Source organism: Mytilus californianus, unplaced genomic scaffold (assembly GCF_021869535.1).
Source record: "Mytilus californianus isolate M0D057914Y unplaced genomic scaffold, xbMytCali1.0.p SCAF_6, whole genome shotgun sequence".
Classification (NCBI taxonomy): Eukaryota; Metazoa; Mollusca; class Bivalvia; order Mytilida; family Mytilidae; genus Mytilus; species Mytilus californianus.
Genome location: NW_026262712.1, coordinates 71,006,188 through 71,024,046, shown reverse-complemented (window position 1 = coordinate 71,024,046; position 17,859 = coordinate 71,006,188). Strand labels below are relative to the sequence as shown.

Sequence of the window (17,859 nt, the reverse complement as noted above, 5' to 3'; positions counted from 1 at the left end):
TATATGATAAAAACTTCATTTTAACAAGTCGTTCTCTATATTAGCTCTTGTATTAACTCGTACCGGTCGATTGATTGATAATTTACAATACAGGAATGTCTAAATAAGTGATATACAGTCTAGCTATGCAACAAATATATGCTAATGTAATATAGAAATAAGGACATGTGACATTATTGCCAATGAGATAACTATTCACCAGGGACCAAATGATGTGCATTTGAGCATATATAGGTCACTAATCAATGAGCAAAACTCATACCGTATAGTAAGATTTAACACAAGCATACTGAAATATGCTGCAATAAATAATTGAAAAATGATTAAAATTTGCTTATCTTATCGCAATGCTTTTAATCTATGGCTTACCTCTGTTCAGTAAAAACATACTCTGCTGTTTTGAATGCCGAATATTCCTATATGAAATTGTATATAATAAACAGGCAAAAAATAAAAATATATTTTTTTTAAGCTGAATATCTTCAATTAGGAACAGCCATCTATTTTATAACATTTATGTCAAATAGGGATTTAACGTATAGGATATTGTATTGCCGTACTTGAAATAAAAGGAAATTTGATTGAAGTACTATTGAAACATTAGAAAATTCTCATGAACATTGTCTCTAGACTTTAAACCTGTATGTTACAAATGTACTTATTGGTATTTAAGTCTGTGAGAACATGATATATGTATTAGTTGTAATTGAAATTGACAAAGCCTTCAATAGCTACTGGTATCCTAAGTTCGGTACTTTGTGTTTTTGTTTTTGCTTGGTTTTTGTGCCTCGTGCCAATCCGATGAGTCTAGTGATTTTCAAATGATGTTTACAGATTGTAATAATGTTATAATGTGTCGCTGTTACACCACTGTTTCAGGTTAGAGGAGGGTTGAGATCTCACAAGCATGTTTCATCCCGCCATATTCTTTAAGTGCTTCTCTCAAATTAGGGCGTGCTATTCTGTAGTTGTCGTTGATTGTTGTCTGAGTTCTCGTTTAAAATGTTGCACAATTTGTCATTTCATGGGCTTTCATAACTGGCTATACAATATGGGTTTATCCATTGTTAAAGGCTATACGATGGACTATAGATTTGTACACGTTTCCTGCGGAAATAATTGATAATGCTATTTTCATGTATTGCCTTTGTGTATTTTGAGGCTTAAGATAACCAGTAAAGTATTTGAATAATACTATTTTACTTTAAAAATTGGATAAATACAACAGGCATACAAATTTATTAAAGAACCTTTACATACATTTAAACATATAATACATTGGTCATATTCGAGGTAACAGCAGATTACTGATGTTAGAATCTATAAAAATCTATTCAGAATATAAAAATCAATACAAATAAAGAAGTAGGAGAACTCCATTAACTCCAAAAAGTGCGAGACTGAGCCAACGAATACTTTATTGATTTTATTCCAGTTATAGAGATTAATTGTGGACGCATAATAACGCATGCCAAATTTAAAATATAGTAGTTTGCATCTAGTTTTTTTTACGGTAATATTATTCATAAACCTAACGAGTTTACGAATTGTTCTTCAAATATGCTAACTAGCTTATAGATTTATTAATTATAAAATGTGAATTAACTGTTGTTGTTTTTTAATTGCTTCGTAATGTATTTTTTGTTAACCATCATTTGCTAATTCATAGATTAAAACAATACCATAATGTTCTTCTAGTTTTCTTGCATTTCAATTTTAAACATTTTGTTCGGGCATTTCGCAAGATCGTATCTTCCTGAATGGTTTATGAAGTATGAAATCTTCTTTGATGCACAGCAACCGATTTTAGGATGATTGAAGGTTGAAAATGTTGAGATTCTTCATTTTCATCGATCGTTCGTATCTACGGTATGATTTTGATTATCGTGTTTTTGTCTTGTGCTTATATTTAAAATACCTTTAATTAAAAGTTGTGCACTTTTTCTCTGTTGATTGTTTTTGCGCATGTTTGTGTGCCTCTTGTTCATCCACTGAGCTATCTTTGTATGATATCTAAAAATGCTTTTTTGGCCTCGTCCCAAGTTAAAGACCGTCAGCAGTTGTTTCATGGTTATATCTTAATGTTTTACAGAATTTGTGTAAATTGCAGATTTTTGATAGTTTCTGATTGATTCGTTCACATTTGTCATAACAAGAAGCTTGAAAAGAGGGACGAAAGATACCAGAGGGACAGTCAAACTCATAGATCGAAAACAAACTGACAACGCCATGGCCAAAAATAAAAAGACAAACAGACAAATAATAGTACAGATGAAGTGACGGGACGACATATTGCATAAACAACTGTTTATCATTGATGGCTGTATGTTGCCCTTTTGATGACCTTCGGTTATAGTTGTGGTCCTTAAGTGTTTCCAAATTAAAGAACATTAAAGTATGATGCTAATTTCCAACTTTTCTGATAATCTTTACATGGTTAAATCTATTTTAGGGGAAAATAGAAGTGATTAGAATGTACAAATTTACATATGCAGGGTAAATATCTTTCTATAAACCAAAAAGTATATGTACTGTTGTTTTGTGCTTTGGACTTTCAACTGTGATTGAAACTATTTCTGTAGTCGAACTATAGAATTATATATTTTTTTATAAAATGTAACAAGTTCCTCAATCAACATCAGAGGTCAATATTATGTAACCTTCCAACAAACAAGCTAATATAGCTCAGAATTGCGATTTTATTGCTTCGCGTATTTAAAATACACATAAAGACTTAAAGAATTTTAATACTTTTGTAAATATTAAGAATCGAAATACAAAAAGAGAATATTGTTATGCTGAACAAACTATATAAAACATATGTCAGTTTTTGTGGGAAAAGTTAAAAGGAAGATTCACACTACATTGTTTTTTTTTTTATTAATACGATATAATGGTATCTTTACAACTATGGCATAATTGATATTCAACATTTTTTAAATGTACTACTTTAAAAAAAAAAACTGTCATAAATGAGTCATTTATAAAAGTAGACGAAAACTAAGCAAGTGATTTGGATTAAAATTCTGTGTTTCGGAATGTTTGATTTTAGTATAATTTGTACCAAGTTTGGCACATGAAGTATTCCATTGATTGACGTGTATGCATTCAAAACATGAAATATTGAGATAATGGCGAATAGAATATAAAAGTTTTATCTATACATGGTTACACCGGGTAGCAATTTCTCTTCCAAAATAAAATTCAAATGGCTGATATTTTTGTTCAAGCATATTGTGTTTCTCAAATTGTTTAATATTTCACAGCGGTATAACATATTACTTTAATTATTCTTCCTTTAGTTTATTTATTTTGTATTTGCATTGTATCATAGATCAAATTTATCTATTTCAGATAAGGGTGAAGGTTTGGTACCATTAAAACGTTTAAACCCGCTACAATTGTTTGCACCTGTCCTAAGTCAGGAATCTGATGTCCAGTAGTTGTCGTTTGTTGATGTGGTTCATAAGTGTTTCTCGTTACTCGTTTTTTATATAGATTAGATCGTTGGTTTTCCCGTTTGAATGGTTTTACACTAGTAATTTTCGGGACCCTTTATAGCTTGCTGTTCGGTGTGAGCCAAGGCTCCGTGTTGAAGACCGTACTTTGACCTATATTGGTTTTCTTTTAAAAATTTTGACTTGGGTGGAGAGTTGTCTCATTGGCACTCATACCACATCTTCTCATATCTATTTGAACACTAATGTTCACGACAAACAGCTATACAGAATAACCTTATTCATGTAAGTTTGTTTCAGGGAAACTGAAATCCTAAAACAATTTATATATTTAACGCAAAAGCAGGAACAGGAAAACCCGTAAAAGACCATCTTTTACCCGAAAAAGTTGCTACTTCAATTTAAGAACAAAGATGCTTGGATGTATTGCACTGGTTTAAAACAATTTTATGTATCTTTTAGTTAAAGTTAGTTCCTGATCACTTACTTCCGAAAATATGTTACCACTCAATTTCTCAGAGAATAAAACTATCGCCAAATGACAGCAATCAATGAATAAAGGCAACAGTAGTATACCGCTGTTCGAAATTCATAAATCGATTGAGAAAAAAACAAATCCGGGTTACAAACTAAAACTGAGGGAATATCATCAAATATAAGAGGAGAACTACGACTCAACAGAAACACAACATTAAAATGTAACACACACAGAAATGAACTATAATATAACAATGGTCATTTTCCTGACTTGGTACAGGACATTTTAAGAAAAAAATGGTGGGTTGAACCTGGTTTTGTGGCTAGCCAAACCTCCCGCTTTTATGGCAATGTTAAATATAACATTAAAATGACAACATTACATGACAGGACTACAATACAAATAAATGGAGAACATATAGGACAGAGAAACATACGAATAATACAATGTAGCTAACAAAAGGTACCAGGTTTAAAATGTAATACGCAAGACGCGCGTTTCGTCCACAAAAGACTAACCAGTGACGCTCAGATCAAAAAAGTTCTAAAGCCAAAACGAGTCAGGTTAAGACCAAATGGTAACTGTCACTAATAAATTATCTTCAGTCACACTGGAGCGAAAAGCCAAATATTTGTTTAAAACCGCATGCATATGACAGTGTATATTATAAAAGTAGAGAATATCCCTTTACATCATATTTCAGAATTGCCACTTTGAAATAAAAAGGTTTCTGTATTTATGGAAGAAGTTAAAATCTAAATTCCTTTGGATGAAGTGCGCGATCAATGGCTTCTTTTTAAATTCTATATCTATCAGCGATGACTTAAACACATGCAATTGACGGATATATGATTAAATTCCACTAAATAAAACTCTATAAACAAATAAATTTTCATATCACCAACAGCCATAAAAAGATAAGCTATGTAAATTTTCAGTATTAAATCAAAACAAAGATTCAATTTGTGTAATGTTACAATAATAACATTCTACAAACACCGTTTTTTAAATGAGTGATTTTACACAGGTTTAACAATAGTAAAATTGACAGTACTGTAAATAGCAAGGTATATTTCACTTTCACGATAATGCAATGAAATTTTTCACAGCTTTAACCTGAATTACTTTCGAACTTAACGTATACATGAAATTTACAAGATTTTATTTCACACAATATCCAATGTAAATAGACTGTAAAATTTACATAAAATTTAAGTGAATTGTATGATTAAAAGGTGACTTTCTCTGATTTGTAATATAATTAGATTTTATCAAATAATTATATCATAAGTATTTTGAAAATTGCCGGTAAAATTCAAATGGCACTCATACCACATCTTCTCATATCTATTTGAACACTAATGTTCACGACAAACAGCTATACAGAATAACCTTATTCATGTAAGTTTGTTTCAGGGAAACTGAAATCCTAAAACAATTTATATATTTAACGCAAAAGCAGGAACAGGAAAACCCGTAAAAGACCATCTTTTACCCGAAAAAGTTGCTACTTCAATTTAAGAACAAAGATGCTTGGATGTATTGCACTGGTTTAAAACAATTTTATGTATCTTTTAGTTAAAGTTAGTTCCTGATCACTTACTTCCGAAAATATGTTACCACTCAATTTCTCAGAGAATAAAACTATCGCCAAATGACAGCAATCAATGAATAAAGGCAACAGTAGTATACCGCTGTTCGAAATTCATAAATCGATTGAGAAAAAAACAGTGTAGACTTGAAGCTGATTTTTGATTTGAACTCATGCGATCTAATTCAGCTAATCGAAAAAATAATGGTAAAATAAAAAATTATTCCGAAATTTCAATTTTCCATCGTTGTACATCTTCTAGTGTAACAAAGTCATCTTCTTCAATTTCATTGTCGTCGGATTCACTTTCTGGTAATGGATCAGCTTTAGCCAAAAAGTCTATATCAGCATACGGCGATCGCCTATTTGAACCATGAACGTAGAACAACTTAGGACCACTCTTTTCCTGTTTTGGTTCGAAGTCAACCTCGATGTAAACCAAACCCGAGGAGTTCTGAAATAATATGTGTATTTTAAAAAAAGATTTAATCATTTAAACGCATGATGCAGATTATATGATCTGGGACAACTGTCACTAGCTTTCCCGAGATAAAAAGTGCTATTATGGATTGACAGTCCACCTGCATATTCACACACGTTTTTTTTATTGGATTAAGATTTAAATATAAATTGATGAAAACAAATATTATACTTTATAAACAGGGACGCATTTTAAAGATGTAAGAAAAAAAATCAGAGTTTTGAGAATATCGAATGACATATTTAATTTGAAAGTTTCGTTATTTTCAATTTGTGCATTTGTCCATATATTGACAGTCCATTGGTCTTACACATCGTTGGATGAAAATCATACATAACACAGTGCTCATAACATAATTCATCCGTATGAAGTTAATGAATAGTTTAAATTGTATGGAAAATAATATGTTTGTTTTCTTCTGTAATAGTTATCCAATGAGGACGCGGAGTGTCAGTGTAAGATCACCCCGATGGCCGGAGGTCAGAGGGTGATCTTACACTGACACACTAAGTCCGAGTGGGATAACTATTTTACATCCCAGCTCTTCTAGACTATATGAAAAAACATTTACGCTTCATAACATCTAGTTCAGAATGCCATACAATAATTATAATATAATATATTACTATATAGTATATACCCTTTATGAGCCCCGGATACAATGTTTAAATATGTTAAATTAACAGCGAGTTTGTATCCAGCCGTCCTGGTGTAGGGGTATGAATCGTGAACATATAACTTAGTATGTTTAAATAAAGTAACATTTCATTATCCAAGTATCACTAAAGTAAAGTACGGTAAAACATTTCCAACTCGTCTTGTGTAGGTCTTGAGACTGACAGACGTCAAACACAATGGTGTATCTTACCAATCTAATAAACGACTACACACGCGAATGATGAAAATTGTCAAATTTTGTTCCATTTTGCAAGGTGGTTTGAAAGAAGAACAAAACCGTTCGAAAAAAGAACGTACGTCAAGTAACAGCAATAGCTCACAGTTTGGTCTTTCAGACATTTTACTTAAAGGTCTATAACTTCATGATAAAAACCTGATTATGCTGAACATTTCCCTGGGCGCCTGGTTGAACTTCTTGCATTATGTTTATGTCTTTTGTTTTGCTGCTGTTATCAGTACCTGAGTTCACATGAGAAAAATAGTTGTATTAGCAAAGGGAAGTGTGGTTGGTGTGCTATTTAGTTTTGCTCATTTTAATTTCAGACTGTTTGTACTGTTTTAAATAATTAGTTCGTGAAACTTGTTTTGTTAACTTACCAAAAATGCTGTATCTTTTATAAAAAAAGGTAACAGGAGTATCAATGATGAATTTTACATGTACTTAAAAGGAGTTCAACGTTACACGACGATTAAATGTTGTACTTAAATGGGTTGGGTTAACGCATTTACGTAAAAATGTCATCACCGTGCATGGCTTATATGAGGAGCCTTATTTTAATAAAAGTAATTTTAAATTCGTATTTACTGTTTCTAATATCTTTTTAAATCTGATTTTTATTACTCTTGATATCTCACAAAGGTTAAGTTAAACGTTATATAGAAAACATTATAATTATAGTTAAAGCACTTTTTTCGGATTTTTTAATTGATGGAAGAAAGACAACTCTGATTTGATTTCGTATTTGTTATATCCTTACGTCGGGTCTAAATTACGTATCATGGATGGTCTTAAATGTGAACCACAACAAGCCGACTTGTTTTTGTACTCGTATGAAGCAAAATGCATAACCTTCTCAAAAACAAAAAAGTAACCGTATATTGCAAAGTTCCTTAATTTCACTTTCAGTTATATCGATGATGTTCTGTCACTCAACAACCCACATTTCAATGAGTGTTTACATCTTATCTTGATCTTTTTCCTCGATATTAACACCAATGGCCTACTTCAAACATGAATTTATGACAAACATGATGATTTCAACTTTCCAATTGTCAACTTCCAATTTCTCAGCAGTAACATACCCTCTGCTACATCGTTTAGCGTGTACATGTCTCAGTCAGTATGTTCAGCTCATGCATGTTCACACCATACGGACTTTATGTTTTACACAAAAAATGCTCCAACAGAGTTATGAGCAAGAACGACTGAAATACGACATGTTTACGCGGTCTTACATTTTTAGATACCAGTAGAGGCCTCTGGTCTGTAATTTAACCGATTGCGTCCTATTCCCGATTGTTACATTTCACAGGTGACGATGGAAATGTCCCAGCTGTCGTGACTATTATTTTCCCGTTTTGTAATTTCATGAGCAACATGACGGGTGCCACATATGAAGCAGTATATGCTTACCCTTCCGGAGCACATGATATCACTCCAGTTTTTAAGTGGGGTTCGTGTTACTCAGTCTTTAGTTTTCTATGTTTTGTTTCTTATACTGTTTGTCTTTGATCGTTTCTTATTTATTGCCATGCCATTGTCAGGTTGTTTTCTACTTATAAGTTAGAATATCCCTTTGGTGTCTTTCGTCTCTCTTTGACTTAATACGTATGGAGGGTGATGCATGCATAGCAGGATACGTTTACCCTGTTAAGCCCCCCCCCCCCCCCCCCCCCCGGTCTCGTTCCGGTTAGAGTTCATGTGATTCCCTTAGTTTTGTTTGTTACCTTTAATTGGTCCTTTTTTTATCGATTTACGCATTCAACATCGGTTTACCTCTGCCAAGTTTAAATTATGTCCATTCTAAAGTATAATGTAACATGTGTTGATTAGTTTTCAGTATCCCTAATTATAAGTTCATATTAAAATGTCGTTCAATTACAAAACCTGATCACTCCCTTCCACCAATTAGGTAAAATAGATGGTGTGCTAATAGAACTTCTTGACATTTATAAAAGATTTTCCATTTTGTACACTATGCTGTATTGTCTTGAGTTTACCTCAGTTCACCACAAAACAAATTATAAAGATAAAACGAATAAAATAAACAGAACAACGTTATTTATAAATAACAGACCTTTGTTTCGAAAGTTATAAACAGAGATTAATATCCCTACAGTTACAAGAATGATGGCAACAGTGGTTACGATCATGTGGTTCTTCTCAGACGACCCAGTTATTGTTTCTAAAAGAGAGAAATTGTGATAACTATAAACGAAGGTCAAACTTATTCGAATTCGAAATTGTCACGTGAACATGCTATACGCATTAACGTAAACCAAAATCAGAATGTCGAAATATGCAACATAATGAAAAATGAACTTATGTACGTAGTATCAGTACAAGTACGTCAAAACTATACCGAAAGTTCATCAATCAATTTCACCAACAAAATCATTAACAAGTTGATCTTATACAAATAATCCTCACGGATTGTCTGCAGAATTTCTCTCGGAAAATTAGTCGAAATATTAGTTGAAACTGATGTATTTTTGAAGTTATAAAAAACAAGTAACATAAAAAAAACCAATAGACACAAAGCATCGACCATTTTGAAATAAAATATCAAATTTAAAACAATATGCTACAATTCTGACTTCAATTCAATGATAAAGGGAACGGATAATGAAATCTTGTAATAAAGGTAATACATGTAATGTAGTAGGGTTTTGTTTATCCTTTTCGGAAATATGGTGTTGATGGTAGATATTGTATGGTCTTTGCTAACTTCGTTCACATTTTTATTCAACGAGAGATCGTATAGAGCTTGCCATAATATTTAGATATCTGTCCATTATTAAAGGTCGTATATTTTATGTTCATTGACTGTTGTCTCATTGAATTATACCAACAACCTACTTGCATCCATTTGTATTGAAGTTTAACCATTTATAATGTGTTACCTTGTTCTCCTTTGATGGTTTCCAATGTTGTAGAAATATATCTTAATTCTATGAAAGAAATACATTGGAGTTTTCAAATTATCTTATTGCTATTGATATAGGATTTAGATACAATTTATCAAGTTTTGAAAAAAAAAGGGAGAAAAAAACTTGTGTTCACAATTCTCAAAAATTTAACAAAGAAACCATTCTTTATCTATAACTCAAAAACAAATAAACCAAAGAAACAACAAAAATGTAGAAATTGCGTTCTTATCTTTAATTTATGATATTCCTCACAAATATTATCAGGGGGATACCCAGTTGAAATTAAACAAAAGAAATGGAACTCAGATTCAATTCGAATTGGTTAATTTGAATTGTTTACATCTGTTTCTATGGGCTTTAAAAATTTAATAACGGTGCATAATTTAGGATATTTTGCATCTTGTATACATGTTTTTACTTAAATTATAGTATTGAGCTTCGAGATATTTTAAACTTTAAATTATAGACAAATTTTCATAAAACAGTCGATTGTGGTAGGTGCAAATACAAGTGGATTGTTTTTGTGCATAAGCATAAATTCCGCCGAAAAAAATTCTACAATAAGATAATAGATTTATCTTTTTTAAGCATTAATTTGCATCTCTGCCCCCGGCGACATTTTTTTGGGGAAAAATCCTGAAAATGGGCAATTATTTCACCGAAAAGAGAAAGTCGAGTGCACCTTTTTATGTTCGGGAGTATTCGAGTTTGACTTTTCTGTCTTGAAAACGTATAGAGCAAAAATATTTGAAACATCATCGCGCTTCAGATTCTATTAGTTTTATATATTTAGGATACAGGTTGATTTAATTACATTAAAAATTCACAGTACTAAAAACTGAAATATATGGGTCAAGTGAAATACATTTCTAATGAGTCATAACAACAGTGTAGGTGTGTTCGAATAACAATTTTTTACTAAAAGTACTTGACGACAGACTTGACAAGTGGATCTTAAAAATGCATAACTTCAAAATAACTTCACTTTTTGTGCGTGTTATCTGGGGTTATTAGTCTTCAACCTCTGAAAATTCTGAAAAATAGTCTGCCCTTCAACGAAATATTTAGTTAGATTTTTTTTAAATAATAATGAACTTTCGAAATTTCAACCTGACAACCGATCAGACAATAGTTTTAAGTTGACTAAATACAGAAAAGTACATTAAATAATGCTCAATTGCTAGTAGATACATTTGTCTTTTAAAATTCAACTGGCATATAAGGATCGTAACGGTGCTATGTGGATAAATTTATCGGTTTTCAAGAGCTAAATTGGCAGCGCGTCATCCCTACAATGGCTTCCATTTTTACAATTGTAAATTTAACTGGCGTAATGCTTTCAACATGAGCTACGGGCAACAAATTCTGCCATGTTTGTTTCTTAAAAGTAAAATGAGAATTGATTGTATATGATCTTCCAATCATTAATCCCTAAAAGTTTCAAAATATTGCGCCTTGTTGTTTAAAAGGAGAAGATAATTTAAAATTGGCCAATCAGAAATGAAAAATTTACCTCTGGTTTCCATGCGCTTCATACTATCAGAACCTTCCATTTGATATTCCTAAAAAGTTTGATTTAAATGGGCAACTTGGTTACAGAGGAGTTAATGAAAACGACTTCTGTCTAATGACAGGTGGATGATGAACGAAAAATGATGATAATAGCTCACATGGCCCTATTTACTTGATTATAAAGCTTTGATATAAAAGAGAAATAAAGATACATGCATACAAACATATTACCTGAAGACTTACGTACGAGATTCAATCGGACACTTTTCCGAATTGTCTTTCCTATATAAACTGCAGTACATGTGTATATAGAATTTTGATTTTCTTCACTTGGAATGAATTCATAGGCAGTCAAATTCCCCTGGCTTTGACTAATTATTTTGCCATTCGATGACCACGAAATGTTGCTAAGGTGCTGATGTACAGAAATACATTCCAAAGTTAAAGATATTCCACTTACACCAACAACAGTATTTGATTCAGTGACATTCACTATCTTTATTTCATCATTCGGCGCTTGTATTAGGAAAAAAGAATAATTAGTACACTGGAAATGAATAACATGACTACAAGAAAAATGTAAAATAGTGCAATATACTTTTGGTTATGCATATACTGTATAGACATTAATGGAAAGCTTAATACTAAAATATATGATAAAAGAGATGATTTTTCATTTCCCATCGTTAATTATCCATTTTTAGATGGTGACGTTCCCTTGTCACCATCTTACGGTGTTTATATATCTCAACTTGTACGATTCGCTCGTGTATGTAACAATGTTTTAGATTTTAACGAGAGAAATTTATGTATTACTGAAAAATTATTACACCAGGGTTTTCGATATCACAAACTAGTCAAAACATTTACTAAATTTTATCATCGGTATAAGGACATCATTCGTAAATATAGCTCAACATGCAGACTTCTTATACGTTCAGGTATTTCACATCCAATTTTTTATGGAAATATTCTTTATAAAGCACAAAAATGTCAGTATTCACCTCTGAAGATAACAAAACCTTTAAATAGACTTATTAAGAAGGGATATAGTTACGCTACTGTTGTCAGGTCATTAAAGATTGCATATTTTGGCGTTAATATTGATTCACTTATAGCGTCTTTGCATCGGCACTAAACACATTTATTTTAAAAAAAACAGTTGTTGGCATGACACGGGTTATGTTCTTCTCATATATGTTATGATGGTATGATACTAAACCCCTAACGGGAAGGATTGTGCCTGATATTCATATGATGAAGACATAATCTTTCAATCAGTTTAATTGAAGTCTGGAGCTGGCATGTCAGTTAACTGCTAGTAGTCTGTTGTTATTTATGTATTATTGTCATTTTGTTTATTTTCTTTGGTTACATCTTCTGACATCAGACTCGGACTTCTCTTGAACTGAATTTTAATGTGCGTATTGTTATGCGTTTACTTTTCTACATTGGCTAGAGTTATAGGGGGAGGGTTGAGATCTCATAAACATGTTTAACCCCGCCGCATTTTTGCGCCTGTCCCAAGTCAGGAGCCTCTAGCCTTTGTTAGTCTTGTATTATTTTTAATTTTAGTTTCTTGTGTACAATTTGGAGTTTAGTATGGCGTTCATTATCACTGAACTAGTATATATATTTGTTTAGGGGCCAGCTGAAGGACGCCTCCGGGTGCGGGAATTTCTTGCTGCATTGAAGACCTGTTGGTGACCTTCTGCTGTTGTCTGTTCTATGGTCGGGTTGTTGTCTCTTTGACACATTCCCCATTTCCATTCTCAATTTTAATACACTTCATCACCTCTAAATTGTTATTTAAAAACATAGTAGTTACTTTTAGGGAAAATTTCTTTAAAATACTGCATGCATGAGAAAATAAGCAATTATAGTGTCATATTTTTGAAGAAGAGTGGTGGATTGAACAATAATTTAAAACCGAACACCACAAATTTCAATGATTTGTTCTAATGAATTCATGCACCCTTGAAATATCGCCCTTTGAATCCCTTGAAAGAAGGAACTGCTCACAACTCCGGTGAACCTGAGATCATCCCCAGCTTTCAATTTGGGTTCGTTTTGCTGTCTTTAGTTTTCTGTATAGTGTAGGTATCCCTACTAAATTTTCAAAGTTTCCAAAAGGAATAGCAAAATGATGTAAAAAATAGCATTCTACAACAGACAACATAACGATTATTCAAACATTATCAAGGGCATCCAAATTGTCTTTATTTTTTTCCGATTAGGTACCTGTAAGAAAGAGAACATCACTCATAGAGGTAAAACACATACAATGCTTACAATGTACCGATAAACTCATCATAGATACCAGGACTAAAATTTGGTACACAAGACACGCATTTAGTCTACAAAAGACTCACAAGGACCCTTAAACTATATAAGTTAAAAAGGCAAAAAAGCATAAGGTAAAGAGCATTGATTGAGGAAATCAAATTCCGAAGGCTTTTGCCAAATCCAGGTGAGCTGATCTATTCCTATAATAAAGATCTGAGTTATTGCGCTTTGTCCGAGGAATATGACTTTGAACAACTAAATCTGACGAAAAATTAAAAGAAAATCATATAATTTCGTCGCCTGAACCCGCCTCAAAATATCTTTACAAAACTTAAAAAACTGCTAGAACGTTCTACAAAAATTATCCAGACGGATGCTTCTCTTTGCTTGGCAGCTTTGGAATACTTTCCAAAATTTTCACAAACGCAAGCACATCGTTAAAAAAAAGCTAAATACAATTTTCAATTGGAATGCATATACTTAAAGTCTTTTGTAAACTGGTTTCTATTTTCGTCGTTTTTTTATTTGCAATGACTTTGTCGGTTTCTTTTCAACACGTAAGTTATGATTGTCCCTTGGTATTGTCTACGTCAATATAAAAATAAGGAGATGTGGTATGATTGTCAGTGAGACAACTATCCAACAGAGTTCAAATGACGTGAATATAAGGAAGTATTTTAAATGAGATCGGACGTGAATGGTTATCCATGACACATTGCATATCTCATAAAGAGAAATAGTGTCTTTTACTGTTGAGACAGCATTGAATTTTAAAATGTATCCAATTATGCACACAAGGAAGCCATAAATTTAAATCATACTTACTTGACAGAAGGACTGATATCTCAATCTCATGTGGACTTTTGTTAATATTTGATACGCATTTATAGATCTTTTCGTCAGCCTTCGTTACACGTTGTAATTCAAGATTGTATTCGCCATTGGTATGATTACCAACAACTTTGAAATTTTCAAAGCCTTGGTTAATAATTTTGTCAATTGCAAGTGTTAATTTTTCTGACGAGTTATTTTTATCAATCACAATCCAAGTGATACTATTTGATACACTTTTGAATTGACATTCAATAACAGCTGTGGAATTTTCTTTCATATAATCAATAACATGTGTTTTGCTTAAACCCTCACCTAAAAATAGTACAATATAAATGCTCATTATGTAAATCAGAGAAATTTTTGTTTATACCTCTAAAGTATAAACATATTTTTTAAATTCCAAATAGCAAACAGTTTTCGGTGTTTGACAACAGAAAAATATGACAGAAAAGTAAGATGACAACAGAGCATAGTTGAATGTATAAATTTAATATTATAAACATAAAAATAACATAAAGATTCAGTTTTTGTGTAACAAAGATTTTGCTCTTAAATTTATATTCAGTTTTCTACACATTGCTATCGTAATATATCAGCCGCGAACCATAATGTGAACCTTTTTGGCGAATAAGACCAGAAAAGGAAGCTTCGCATTGTGTCAAACGGCTAATATGTTACGATATGTATACACAGAAAACACGACAATCTGTTTGACGTTTGTTGTTGCGTGTTATTTCTGGTCAGTTCTTCGTAGCTTCTTTAGACAATTTTACGATTAGCGAAAGAAAGCTTGATAACGCCTTCTGACACATTGTGACGTCGCTGATAACTTAAAACTTCAGACATTGCTACGTCACTTATAAGTTCTGCTCGCGTACCAAATTCGAAATACAATAATTATGGAGTGAGTGAGCATGGTGTTATGTGCATATGCGAAGGGAAGAATGATGAAATAATGTACAGATCAAATGATTTGATACATTCAAGACATGAGGAAGACTTCTCACCTTAATATTAGTTAAGACTGAAAAAAGATATCTGATGTGCAAATTGAATAACAAATGCATTATTCTGTTTGTAATGTATTAAAAAAAGAGAATATCTGTAAAAACATTAATGTGGGCATGTATAAGTAACCGTCCACGTCCACTCTGTGTTTTTGTTAAATGTATTTCTATTTGTATCCATCTGATGAGTTAAGCCTTTTTCAAATGATTTTTATAGTTTGTTCTTATGTTGTACTGTTACACCACTGTCCAAGGTAAGGGGAGGGTTGAGCGCTCACAAACATGTTTAACCCCGCCACAATCTGTATGTGCCTGTCCCAAGTCAGTAGCCTGTAATTCAGTGGTTGTCGTTGGTTAATGTCTGCCATACTTGTTTTTCGTAAATTGTTTTGTTAAATTGATAAATTAGGCCGTTAGTTTCCTCAATTGAATTGTTTCATATTTTTCATGTCGGGGCCTTTTATAGCCTACCATACGGTATGGGTTTTTCTCATTGTTGAAGGCCGTACGGTTGCCTATAATTGCTTACATCAACTTCATTTGAACTTTGGTGGATAGTTGTCTCATTGGAAATCATACCACATCTCCTTATTTTTATATTAAAATTACTTACCAATCTGAATTAGAACGAAAAGTAGCTTTCCAAAGAGAAGACTATGACCTGAAGTTAAAAGGAAATATGTTCACCGCATTATAGCTTTATGGTCAGTTAAACAGTTGCAGATTTACAACAGATGAGATCTTTTTTTTTAAATCAATTCTAATAAATCATACATTGGCATTTTCAACATTGGTCCCTGTGTTAATCTGAATCTCTCCACGCAGGCTAATGACACAACCACCTGTGACGGGATTGTTTCCCTTAGTATATGTAGTAGATACTTAGCCAGCCGTAAGCGTTTGAGCCAGGGAAGTATTTCTTTAGCTCAGTGGGTAAGAGCGCTGCTTTGTAACATAGGAGGTCTCGGGTTCGAGTCCCTGTGGAGACAAAGTGATTTGTAATATAAATCATGCTCTCCTCTCCCAGTCCGGTTACATTTGGCGCCCAACTAAAGAACCCACGGTTGTTAGAGAGGATTTCTAGCTAGAGTGTGTGTTGTTTGAGTCATAATGGTATGATAACTCTTGAGGTGGGGGAAGTGTGACGGGATTGCTTCCCTTAGTACATGTAGTAGATACTTATTATACCGTAAGCGGATGAGCTAGTGAAGTACTTCTTTAGCTCAGTTGGTTAGAGCGCTGCCTTGTAACACAGAGGTCCCACGTTCCAGTCCCGGTGCAGACAATGTGATTTTCTCACAAGAATCATGCTCTCCGGTTACACACAGAAAGGTTCAATCTAATGTTCGATTGGGCGAATACAAGAATCGAGTTGTTACATATATAAAACAAGATGTTTAAGTATACATGAGGGTATTTATATATTTGAGGTACAAATTAGTCAAATTTAGTTTAGTGATAGAAAAAGCTCTCATTACATCACCACAGTCTATATTAAAAATATATATATAATTTATTTAAATGTTTTAGATTCAAATTGCCCCTTAATGAATTTTATTAATGACTTACGTCTGTTCAGTAGAAACATACTCCGTTGCTCTGCTATGAAATTTCGTGTACTAATTTAAATGTTGGATGCGATTTTGAAATAAACGACGGAAACGGACACATTTTTGAAGCCGTAAAGCTTTAATATAGAACGGACATCCACTTTTTTTCAAAATATTTACCAAATAAGGATATAATTTACAGGATATTGTGTTGCCCTATATCCTAGTTGACTTTTTGAAATACAAGAAATTAGAGGAATCATCAATGATACAAATTCTAAAGGCCACCAGTCGCCCACATATTTCAACACGTGCTAACTCTCGGTCATAAAGTAACTACTTCTAGTATCAACAATAGACGCTAAATATTAGTCATATGATCATTTTTAAGAAATCTGCATGTGTCTCTTCCTTTAAAACTTGTATACCAATCTAATTAAAATATAGTTCTCTGATTTCGTTATACTCCTATGAGCCTATAAGAGCACGCGAGTTAATATGGATCAGAATTTTAATCAGATTGACCTGTATACATACCTACAATAAACTAAATGAACAAAAGAAAAGTATTATGGAAATATTACAATCACACCTAATCATAAAAATGATAGGAAAACTTGCAATTAAGTCAATTAAGATCGGAGTCGAACGCACCTTTTTACGAGGGTGATTAGAACTCACAACTTCGGGGTTGACAGGGTAGTTAGCACTGTAGATAAACTACGTTGACCACTAGGCCACCGAGGCCCTCAAGAAAAAGAAAAATCAAACAAAATATCATACCGTATACAATAATACGTAAAAGATAGATAAATATAACTTTTTTGGGGTTTT

The 17,859-nt window shown here is 32.6% G+C and overlaps 1 protein-coding gene across 2 annotated transcripts; it reads right to left on the bottom strand.

Moving 5' to 3' along the window:
- Nucleotides 1-2,729: 2,729 nt before the first annotated feature.
- On the bottom strand, nt 2,730-17,093 carry LOC127704960 (uncharacterized). Of its 2 annotated transcripts, none has more exons than XM_052209201.1 (8): nt 17,045-17,093; nt 16,089-16,136; nt 14,460-14,780; nt 11,580-11,864; nt 9,810-9,857; nt 8,984-9,091; nt 7,060-7,145; nt 2,730-5,981 (listed from the first exon to the last, which is right to left on the bottom strand). In XM_052209201.1, the coding sequence occupies exons 1-8, from the start codon at nt 17,061-17,063 to the stop codon at nt 5,748-5,750; spliced, it is 1,149 nt and encodes a 382-aa protein (XP_052065161.1). In that variant the 5' UTR covers nt 17,064-17,093; the 3' UTR covers nt 2,730-5,747. The 2 variants fall into 2 exon arrangements, with proteins under 2 accessions (XP_052065161.1, XP_052065162.1); XM_052209202.1 differs by having other exon boundaries at nt 11,592-11,864.
- Nucleotides 17,094-17,859: the final 766 nt, after the last annotated feature.